Source organism: Sinocyclocheilus anshuiensis, unplaced genomic scaffold, assembly GCF_001515605.1.
Source record: "Sinocyclocheilus anshuiensis isolate Anshui unplaced genomic scaffold, SAMN03320099.WGS_v1.1 scaffold265, whole genome shotgun sequence".
Taxonomy (NCBI): domain Eukaryota; kingdom Metazoa; phylum Chordata; class Actinopteri; order Cypriniformes; family Cyprinidae; genus Sinocyclocheilus; species Sinocyclocheilus anshuiensis.
This window is the reverse complement of record NW_015536465.1, coordinates 5,980-18,300: the sequence shown is the minus strand read 5'-3', so window position 1 is coordinate 18,300 and position 12,321 is coordinate 5,980. Positions and strand designations below refer to the sequence as shown.

The following is a 12,321-nucleotide window of genomic DNA, read 5'->3' as shown; positions in this document are numbered from 1 at the left end:
AAGTATTTTATATATATATATATATATATATATATATATACATATATATATATATTATTTATTTATTTATAAAACAGCCAGTAGAAAAATAAAAACATAAACAAGATCAATTTATCTCTAATATCTAAGTTGTTTTTTCTAGATATCAATGATATTATTACAGAGCAAATGGAAACGTTAAAGATTTTAACAGCAGAGATCTTAATAAAGAAAGCTTAACAATGTCTCAATGTCTGAGAAGTTGATATTTAATTTAAATGAATATTCATTTCTGGTAAAGATCAATTAAAATGTGATTTCTGTAGAAAGGCAGAGCTTGGGGAGGAACTGCTTACAGATATCTCAGCTTGGGAAGGTGGTTGAACGCCCATTTGTGAATGTGAACGAGACTCCGTGTGTTCTGGATTGAGCTGTGACACATGAGAAATCACAAACAAATGACAGATTTTTGTGAAAAGAACTTTCTGTTCCAGTTTGTTTTAATTATGACAAGCAATTAAATACAGTCATTAAATGATCCGTGAATCACTAGCATTGTTCCTTGTGTGGTTTCTTACATCTCGGAGACATTCAGAAGATTGTTAAATGCTTCCGTCTCTATGGTTTCCACTGATATGCTCTGGGCGATTTCTCTGGATCCAAAAACAAGAACAAGAAAAATAATAAGTAAAATGTGTCCCAAAACACGATGAGAACAGGAATGTGGAAAGTACAGGTTAAATTTGAATTAATGTTGACTTTGGCATATAAACTTTGATAGATTAAATTTTGTATGTGTTAACCTTTAACCTTTATTTGACCCTCTAACTCTAGCACTTTCTATTCTATTTTAATTCTACTTTATCTACATTTATATTTTTTTTTATTTAAAATTTTTTTTTTAAATATTTTTCTATTCTATCTACTTATTTTTCTTTGTGTGTGTGTGTGTGTATATATATATAAATATATACACACACACACAAAAGTGCAACAATATATAAGTGCAAATGATTATATATATATATATATATATATATATATATACATACACACACCTTGCTACGTGTACTGCATTAGGCTAAATGAAACTTGTCATTTGCACTTATATATTGTTGCTCTTTTGTTGGTTTTGATTGCTTTTATTGTCCTCATTTGTAAGTCGCTTTGGATAAAAGTGTCTGCTAAATGACTAAATGTAAATGTAAATGTACATTTGAATGTAATTTAAAATATACAATATCAATGCACTGACTGACAGCAGCTATAGTATAAAACCAGTTGGAACTGGAATTTGTTTCTGAAATATCGTGACTCTCATTAACATGATGTAAATGATGGAGAAACTTTGAGAGATTTTTTTAATGTGTGCTCGTGAATAATCAAAATATGTCTACCCAGTCTTTAGAAATCATAGAACTGAACATAATTGCTGTAATGCTGAATTACCTAAATGCATGCATTAAACAAATGTGATGCTGTTAAACATATTTAATTTATGTCATTGCCATTTACTGTATGTCACTAAAATCAACCTATGAATTTAATATCCCATAAACTCCCAGAAATATTAATTATCTCATAAACTCCCATAATATCCCATAAACTCTGAGTGGTACATGTGCTGCAATTGTACTTCACATACAAATACTTACGAATACTAATGAAATTACATTTCCCTGAATGAGAAAAATTGTGAAGCATAACATAGACCACCTGCTAATCTGTCGGTAACTCCGTCTAGTCTTTATTCCAAACAGTGTTTTTTATTAGACATGTTTCTTGTTCATAAAATGTTCACATAAATGACAAAAAGCAAAAACAGACATTTACTGAAGCAGTGCATTTAGCCAAAATACTTCTGCATCAACTACTTATTAATAAAAGAAAAACAGCTTTCACCATCATCTCTGTTATGGTCATTTATTTAAACATGTCTAATCACATTGCATTCTAATTCAGGTTTTTGTTTATGTTGTGGTTGCTTTATAAAGTTCTGCATTTTAAAAAGGTTTATAAAGGTTAGTTCCAATATGAATTTTTCAAAGTAGCTCATAAAATCCAAACACGTCTTATTTGAAGCCATTTCAAAGGAAAGAGATGCTTCTTTTTGAACAACGGAAAGTACGATTCTTTACTAAATCCACTGGATTCTAAGTGTGATATTAAAACGGTCATAGACAAAATGTTGTTCCTTTTAATGCCCCCTATTCAGGCCAAAAAAGAATCTATTCTGTGCAAACTGTTCCTCCTAATTTGGATGTCCTGAGCTTTTTATAAGGGCTTCTAAGAAAATTGGCATGGAAAGCTTCTTCGACTCTGTAAAACGGGAGTGAACAAAGATTTTCTTCACAGATCAAATGATGTGGAAATGAGCCTGTTGGCTTGAAGAGGAGTGATGATGGATGGCATAACCCTTCACTATACATGCTAAACATCTGGTTATCGGTTGTCATTTTTAAAAACAGTGACTACTCACATTCTTTTTACCCCCTTCAGGCCATCAAAACTGTGAGTGCTGATGGTTTTCAGTGAGATGTAGTTTAAAACTCTGAAATTGAGATGCACAGGAGGAATTAATCATCATTTCACATTAATTAGTAGTTTGTGATTTTAATAAACCCTTTTGCAACCATATAGCAACACATTAACAACCATTCAGAACAGAATATTCATGCATACTGGACAAAATTAATAAACTTGGTTATTCGGTGGAAAAGTAGCATAAAGTGTAAGGTTTGATAAGCCTCAAGGAAGTTGTACATCAGCAAAGCACTTCTATTCTGAGACAAAGCAGATAAAAGCTCATCCAGCAAAGACCACAAATCTGAAACGATCAGACAATTGACCTCCATTCTTTTAGCACTTAAACAATGTAAAATCATACTATTCAGAATAGTATACAACTGTATTACTCTTACTATTTCTGACATATCCTTATATGAAACTTCGGAACAGATTTGTAGAAATGTAGCATCACATCACTTGCTCACCAATGGATCCTCTGCAGTGAATGGGTGCCGTCAGAATGAGAGTCCAAACAGCTGATAACAACATCGCAATAATCCACATCACTCCAGTCCATCAGTTAATGTCTTGTAAAGTGAAAAGCTGTGCGTTTGTAAGAAACACATCCATCATTAATACTTTTTGTAACGGAGCTGACGAGATGAGGAGTCAGACAACAGCGAACGTTATCCAGAGGGCTTGACAAGAGAGGTAATCCGTAAACGTGAGCAATAGTCCAGGCAAGGGGCAAACACAGTCCGAAACGGCAAGGCAAAAGGTATCTTGCCAAGATACGCAAGCAAGAATCAGAAACCAGGAAATCAGGAGACACAACGAGACTAGACTAAGACCTAGGAACTGAGACTAGGAACTAGAAATAGTGATGTGACGTTCGACACCGAGGCTTCGAAGCTTGTATCAAAAAAACGAAACATCTCACAGTGAAGCACTGTACTGGAGCTTGATTCATTTTGCCAAAACCACGTGATCTGTGACGTCCAAAGCTTCGTTTTCGCACACAACCACGTGACTGCTTCGTATTCTGATTCAAATAACGCGAACCACTTGCGCAGTTTCAAGTGTCACTCACTTCTTTGAAAAGAATAAATCATAATACAAATAAATATTTGCATGTGTAGTTTTGTGCATGTTCGTTTTGTATTAATTCCTGGTTCAGACACTTTAACTGACCATTCTATGATAATCTTCGGTTATTTTGATCATAGCCTATATATGCCTACAGCCTTGCCTATTTTCCGCAAATTTATTCACAGACTCATGTATTCATATTGTGTAATACAATGACTGACATGAAGACTTATTTATATAGACTTCATATTTTCTTTGCTTTATACAAGTTTTCATAGCACAAACTAATTAATTATCTGAAACGGTACAAAAATGGCTGGGTCGTCTGGGACGCAAAGGCAGCTTTTTCCACCTTTTGACCACAAGATGTCGCTAGTGTGCACCGTCTTGAAAAGCTTCGAGTAATGAACCTTTTTACGATACAGTTGAGGGGAAAGCCTCGGTGCTTTGCAAAGCTTCATTTTTCCATCACTACTAGAAACTAGGACAGGGAAATGGCGCTGTAAAATGCTATCACTTGGAAAGCGATAAACGCAGACAATACTCAGCCTTGAATGGTGGTGTGAGACTGATTTATATAGTGTGTTTTATTAGTAGCAGCTGTGTGTGATTGGTTTCAGGTGAGCTTGTGATTAGTGCAATGGAGCATGGGAAATGTGCAGGGTGATGTGTAACAGTCTGTGTAGTGTGAGAGTCCATGTGGAGAGCGGGTGACCTCTGGTGGTGAGTGAACGGAAGTTTATAGACCGGATTCGTGACAGTTTTTAAGTCCAAACCATTGTTTCCAGCTAAAATATGAATCCTCTATCCATAATATTACTTTCTCCAGTGAAAAAGTGGTGTTGTCTGAATCAGGAGAGAAGTCTGCACAGATCAAGCACTGTTTACAAGCCAAAATAGTCCAGAACAGTTGTAAACAAATATGTTGGTGGACTTTGATGTGAGAGGACAACAGGGGATGAACTTTTTCACTGGAGGAAGCGTTATTATGGATTATGGACTGGTATTTTGGCCAGAAGCAATAGTTTAAAGCTAAAAACATCTTAATGATGGATTTGTTTCTTACAAACATGCAGCTTTTGGCTTCACAAGACGTGAATTGATAAACTGAAATTTTTTGTTTTTGCGTGAATTATTCTGTTAAATCAGCTGTTAGTACTCTCATTCTGACGGCACCCATTCACTGCAGAGGAACCATTGCTGAGCAAGTGATATAATGCTAAATTTCTCCAAATCCCACAAAGAAACAAATTCAGATATTACAGCAATAATTCCAAAGGTACAGTAAATATTTAACAAATAACATTTATTACACCTTTAATTTCAAACAACAATCAAATTTTCCAATGCACTGTTAAAAATAACGATGCAAATTGCAAGTAATTACATCACATTATGTCTCGCATTTCTGGGCCATGTTTCGATTAAGAATTTGGAGTCTTTGCACTCGGATAATTATCACTTAGGTTTGTTTTTGAGAGAGGGTCACCGTGCTCTCAGAGTTTGTAAGTGTGAAGCGCTGCTTGATTCATCTCTTACAGTACAGGTCTAATGATGTGAGTGTGGAGCTTGTTAGCGCTCGTGAAGCCTCTCGGTTGGAGTGGAGGCTGTCATATTTCCTACCCTCTGCTGTGCTGAGCTCATCTAAGGGCTGGATCTTTAAAGGAAGGTTGTGTAAGCTACTAGAAATGCGTCTGGACATGCATACAGAAGCCCCAAAACATGTCAAAGTGCTAAAAAAAAGTATGATTTTTTTTTTTTTATTATTATTATTATTATTATCATTTATTTATTTTTTGCTCGCAAAGCATGCTAAATATATGGTGGTATTTTCTAAGGAAAGATCAGAACAAACCCCTTACCTGAAGTATTAAGCAGCAATGAATAATTTGTCCTGTAAACATAGCCTACTGTAGGGTCATATGATTGAATTGATGTGGAATACGTAGACAGAATTGTGCATAGAATTGACTGCACAATGCAGAATTTTATGATTACAACTAATTAAATTCAAAACTATTCTACTATTCAGAATCAAAGGCATTCACTACAGCGTGCAAAAATAAAAGTTTAACTTGACTAAATTAAATAATACAATAATAAGAATAATATTTAAACATCAAATCGAAATATTTTATATTATTATTACTATGATTAAATTATTAATTAAAAAAATAGTAGTATTACAATAAAACAAATTATTATTATTATTATTATTTATCAAAAATGTGAAAATCTATGGAAAACATGGACAGAAATTACTGCACAATGCTGAATATTTTTGGATTTTTGCTAAATTTGAATTGATAAATAATTAAAAAAAAAAAGCTGTACAATTAATCAAATTCAGAACTATTCTACTCTTCCGAATCAAAGGCTTTCCCTACAACCTGCCAAAATAAAAGTCTGGTTTAATATGACTAAAGTAAATTCAAATTCATAATAATAATAATTAGACATCAAATTGAAACCATTTTCATATATTATTATTATTATTGCTTTTTATATTATTAATTATAATATTAAATATTGGTATTGCAATATTAATATGATTATATTATTATTATGTATACGGTATATTATTATACTACTATTTATTAATTAATTAACATGTGTAAACATAATGTTTGAGTGTGTCTTATGTGTTCAAATATTTTTTGTAGCCACTGTACAAATAATTACCCTTGGACAGGTGCTCCATCCAAAACTGTGTTAATGATATTTGCCACATATTTGTTTCAACCGCATTGGAATTAAAAACCTTTGAACAATTTACAAAACATCAACAACAAAAAAACAAGCTGTTGGGTGATTACAGTTCTGAAAGCCTTTCCTTATTTTCAAGGACATTATTTACTTATCTCATGCCCTTGATTGCACATAACTCTTATCAGGGCTCAAGGTTTCACTAGAGGAAGAAAATGATTTCAAGGCCTCAAGGACATAAAACACAGACTCTCTTAACACAATCAGCTCAGCAGGCGCAATGGCAAGCAGAATCGAGAGACCCGTCAGTCAGACAAAACTATACTTGACCTGTCTATTTTGGATAATACTTTTCACAAGCTTGCCACATGTCAACAACTCCCCCGTTGCTTTTTTCCCAAAAAGGTAGAGGTGTCATGCGTAAGCAGGACTTTAATGAGAAGCGTATATTGCATCACCGCTGCTTCTTAGCAGGACTAACAGCTACTAACAGGCCTGTTAATGTATTCAGAGCAAAAGTAAACTAACAGGTTCTTGTGATCATGCTAACAAGCTGGCGGGAGATAGAAAAGTTAAGTTTCAGTTTTCAGTTAAAAGAGTCAATCTGCGTTTTGATAGAGGCCTTTTTTTTATACTTTAGACCATGCATTAGCTGGAAAATATAGCCTGAAAATACTGTTCCCCTTCTAGGGAATTTGCGCTGCGTCCTCTAGCGGACACTTTGGGAAGTGCCGCCAGCAGGACCGGTGTCTGAAGCACATGTGAAACATCTCCAATCCCATTGGCCCACGTAACCCGTGACATCACAGACGGGCACCCAGAAGTATAAGAGGGCACCTGCCGAACACATCACCAACTTTTGTTGTCTTCAGGAGCTGTTTGTTTGACAGTGCGTGTGAAGGCGTTATGGGGATAACCAAGGCAAGTGAGCATTTTAGAAAGTGTGTGCTTCCGTGTCTGAGGTTTTGGACATGCGAGGACACACTCAATCTATGAGTTATGTGTCTTGGTGGAGAGCTTGCACATTCGGTGCTCGAGGGCTCTGAATGCACTCGTTGTGAGAACTTCCAATGAGAAAGCTCTGTTCGCTTTTGTCCCTCTTCTCGTGGGATGAGGGACAAGCGTCTGCGTCTCGCGGTTCGGGTCCCACTGCTGCCGAGGCACAGCGAAGACTCAGATCACAGGGTTCGCAGGTTGAGCTTGCAGAAAAGTGTGAAAAGGGTATAGACATTTTGAAAGCTTCCGCTGCAAGCTCGAGTGCTTGGTGGGATCCAGATGCTCTTTATCTTGGGTTATCGGATCTCATGGATAGTGCTATATTGGGCTTATCTAGCGAGAGTCAGGGTGTGGATGTGGTTGGCGATGATAGTGTGAGCACTGAATCCTCCCAACCTAACTCCAGCCCCGCATACGGGGAAATGCTGGGAGTATGGCGCGCGCCACTAAAAGGCTTGACTTAGTCTGTTCACATGAAAGGCAGATGCCCGCAAGTGGCGGATTAGACGAGTGCTTTCTGGCTGGTCATAACCTCCCCTCCCCCAGGAGTCTTCCCTTTCTTCCCAACCTCCACACTGGGTTAGTAAGATCGTGGGACAGACTGTGTCTGGATGGCAGGGCGTATGTGACGGCAGGTCAAGCCGGTGGAGCCTTGCACACAATGGCTGTGTTACAAGCTTACCAAGCTGACTTACTCAGAGATCTAGATGAGGGCAAGGGTTTGTCCCCTGAGGCAGTGAGGAACTGTGCCGCACCGCAGACTTGGCTCTTCGTGCCACTAAACAATGGTGACTTCGGAGGGGCATTTGTGGTTAAATCTCATGGATATCGGGAGAGAGGTGTAAGCTTTTCTTCTTGATGCTCCGCTGTCGCCTTCCAGGTTTTTCGGCACCTCCGCTGAGGCGGTGGTCAAAAAGTTCAGGGAGGCAAAGGCGCAGTCCACTGCCTTTCAGGAAGTTCATTCCCTGCCGTCCCAAGTCTTCCTCTAAACCTCTGAGGGGTCTGGTCCGTCTCAATCTGAGGATCATAGGCAAGATCAAAAGACGAGCGTGGCAACTCGTGCCCCTCCTCTCTTTAAGAGTTGGATGCTGAGGCAGGCGAGCACTAAGAGATGCTGCTTACAGACTGGCTTGAGACTGGACTAATGTTGTTCTTATCTGTTTCGCTTGTTGGCGAACCATTGACTGAAAGTCCGGTCTCTCCCTTGTGATGTAGGCTTTTTTTAAGTAGTCTGTTTTCGGGCTGCCCCCCTTATTAGGGATTTTCAAGTAGGCAGCCCCCTGAGACTCTTTTAGCCGTCTCACCTTGGGGTTTTTAATAGATGGTCTACTTCCTTTATCTTATCGCTTTAGCTTAGTCAGGTAGTAGGGGTGGGCTGCCCACCCCCTTTCTATGGGGTTTTTAAGTGGACCCTCACCCTGGGCCCTGCATGCTGCTTTGGGTCATTATAGCATGGCCTTCTGAAGATAGCTGAGGTCTTAGCTTGGTTAATGGGATGTCCCTCCTGATTGGCTGGGTTCCCCATTTTTCCCGAGTTATGTAGTGGCCCCAAGTGTCAGTGGCTTGCCTCCTTTATGAGTGAAAGTTCGGTGTATGTCTGTCGCTTCCCTTGATGCTCTTTTACCAGGTGAACAAGCATGCGCCGTGGCATGGCTGAGTGGGCATTCAGTTCCCCAAAGTGTTCACTAGAGGACGCAGCTCGAGTCCCTAGAAGGGGAATGTCTCAGGTTATGCATGTAACCATGGTTCCCCAAGAGGGAACGAGACGCTGCATCCCCTCACCATGCCTAAGGCTTTCCTGTTTTCACGTCTCCTTCAGACAACCAAGTTGGTGACATGTTCTTATACTTCCGGGCACCCGCCTGTGATGTCATGGGCTACGTGGGCCAATGGGATTGGAGTTGTTTCACATGTGCTTCAGACACTGGTTCTGCTGGGGCAGACCCCAAAGTGTCCGCTAAAGGACGTAGCATCTCGTTCCCTCTTGGGGAACCATGGTTAAATATAAATTTTGTAAATATATAAATATAAATATTTAAAATACCATAAAATATTTCAATAAAACATTAAAATAATGAAATTATTATTACTTATCATATATATACAAATGATTGGAAAAATTATGAAAATACTATTATTGAATATACTATAATTGAAAATATTATTACTTATGATACTTATGATGATTATTACTTATGATATTAAAATGTAATTAGAATTTTATTTTATTATTATTATTATAATCAAACAACAAAAAACTAATCACAGATTTGACAAAGATTCATATATATTTCATTTATACAGTGAACACTATGTATACAGTGCTATTTTACACTTAATTATTACATTTCTGTACCTGAATACTACCAACTTTATTTTATTTGTAACTTTGTTCTGTTGCATTTATCTGTGCTTGTAATTTATGTATTTGTTCTTATTTTTTACTGGCTCTTCACTTGTTTTTAATTATGTTTGAACTTTCTTAGTTAGGCTAGTAGTTTTTGCTGTGGTATCGAAAAAGTATTTTAAGTAATAAATGGAAACCAAAGTTACATTGAAATTTTTTTCTTGCAATATTTTTTTCTTACAAGTCGTCAGCCAAAACAATGGCTTAATGGCAAAACAATGGCAAGTTATTTTCAGTCAAATGTATTTTGTGTGGACTGTATTTACAAAATTTTACATTTTGCAGATATTAAATGAGTAAATATAGATAACTGTTTATTTAATATTCAGATAACTGAATGGGACACATGTGTTTAGACTACAAATGCATTTGGGATGTTATTTATGAAATGGAGCCACAGATAAGCACATCCAATGTCTCTTTTGGGTTGTTGTTGTTATGTGTTTGTTGTTAGATTTGCATGAGCCTTTAAAAATGCACCGAGAAGAGAATAAACTGAGCACAGACATACAATCCCTGAGAAAAGGGAATGGCCTTCCAAATCACACATTAAAACAAAATGACATACTGTACCACCTTTTAGCTGCCCTCTTTTTCCAAATTAACATTCTGTACTGTAATACAAGTATTATTATGAAATAATTAAGCTGACTTGACTTGGGTGTGTCAGATGTGTTTTATGTGTTCAGGCACATGATATTCAGGAGGTGCATTATCACAGTGAATCACTGCTGACAGACTTTTCAGCATTAATTCACACAGTCAGTTTTATTAATCAGCAAACATTTCTAAATAATAATACTAATTAACTAATTAATTATTGCTAATGAACATCATGTATACTGTACCTGATGTGCAGTTGCATTTGAAGCTGCTATAAACAACATATTTACAAACAATTATTTGTATTTATTTAAATAATTAAAATAATAAAATATCATTATTGTTGTTTATTATTAATACTTCATACAGTATATATAATGTATTAAATTAAAATATAAATAGTTTCTTATCCATTGACAAGTGATGAGCATAATGATACTTATAGGAATGATCTTGATATGAGTAAATTACATTTTCTTATTACGTTTTACTCCATGAATGTGTCTCAATGGGTTTCATGTTTAAAAGTCCATTTCTGATGCAGACACAAACCTTCAAGTAATGACTATAAAAACCTATCTAACGTTTCCACCATCACTGTCCAAATACAACTAATTTTGACCACAGCGGGGCATGTTGTCACATTACATGGGGTAAGATGTTTATTGATTCTGAATTGAGATTTCATTTGAAATATGAAATTGTAGAAATAAAGTCATCCATTTCATGTCTATATTTAAAATGCATTAAGAATTATTTTAATGCATTATAATTATTAATGCATTAACTAAATATTGGCAAGAAAACAGAAAGCAATTATGAAACACTTAAACATGAAACCTCAAAAGTGTTAAATGTACATACAGTACATAAATATTAAGCATTTGTTTTTACTGATGAGTTGTAGAAGATTACAGCATATTAAGCGTATGTGACAACTTGCCCCGATACGAATGTGACAACCTACCCCAAACCTGACTTATATGGAAAATGCATGTATGTTTTTTTTTATATACCCCGTGTGACAACTTGCCCCGCTCGCTTATATACACTAGATCGCTGGAAAAAAAATGGTGTAGAAACAATTTTCACTCAGAAATTGCTAGTAAGCACAATCATTTGCAAAGAAAGGACAAGTAACACTTTAACTTCAACGTGAAATTTTGAAGTAGAAGTAGGCTATGTTCTTTTAAAACGTATGCTACTCCAATAGCCTAATTTTTCAACACTGAAAATCTGTTTTTTAATTTTTTTATTTTATTTTACAGTGACACTGAAATGTAAAGTGGAACCAAAAGCACATGTCCTAATAAATGAATGCAGTACAATATGTCTTTAATGTTTCGTTCTGTGTGAGATATAAGGTGATGAGGTGTAGTGTGCTTACAGTCTGCTGTGAGTTCTGCTCTTCAGGCTTTCCGTCGCGCTGTTACAGGTGATGCTCTTCTGAGAACAGCGGCAGATCTCCGGACACACGAAACACACACCGCCGCTGAAACACATCAGCAGAGGAGAAACAAGAAGCAAGAGAGATCTCAGCATTGTCCCGTAGTGTTTTCACCTTTTTTAACCCAGTAAAATCCACTTTCCTCTCGCCGGGCTTCTGACTGGAGATCGAGTGCGCGCTGGAGCCTGATGGGAGAATAAACGCGTTTGGCTGACTCCTCGAGTTGCTTACATTTTGATGAGTTAGTTAAGCAGTTGATTTAGAGTTTCTTGCCTGATAGTGCAGTAGCTACGTGTTCACAGTCCTTTCAGGGATCAGGTCTGAGAGAAGAGCTCACAGATAAACTGTTTGTCTGCGTATCTTGAGTCATATCAGAAATAACAATGAACGCGCTGCGTGTGGCCAGTCAAACTCACCAAACAGACACTATATATATATCTCAAGATGGCGTCATCACAATTAGTGATAAAAAGTCATTTTTAGAAGTCCGCTTAGGTCAGGTCAACATAGTACAGTAAAGACAGACTGCTAGCTAGATAGACAGACAGACAGACAGACAGACAGACAAAAAGATAGATAGATAGAT

The 12,321-nt window shown here is 36.7% G+C and overlaps 1 protein-coding gene across 1 annotated transcript in view; it reads right to left on the bottom strand.

The window, feature by feature from the left end:
• The window catches only part of LOC107688869 (lutropin-choriogonadotropic hormone receptor-like), a 21,164-nt gene extending 9,284 nt beyond the window's left edge, over positions 1–11,880 (bottom strand). Inside the window, exons 1-4 of the mRNA XM_016486732.1 lie at positions 11,676–11,880; positions 2,459–2,530; positions 558–632; positions 336–410 (exon numbers count right to left, since the gene is read on the bottom strand). Coding sequence (XP_016342218.1) covers positions 336–410; positions 558–632; positions 2,459–2,530; positions 11,676–11,830 — 377 coding nt within the window. The 5' untranslated portion in view covers positions 11,831–11,880. The remainder of the gene's footprint in view (positions 1–335; positions 411–557; positions 633–2,458; positions 2,531–11,675) is intronic.
• Between the last annotated feature and the right edge of the window lie 441 nt (positions 11,881–12,321).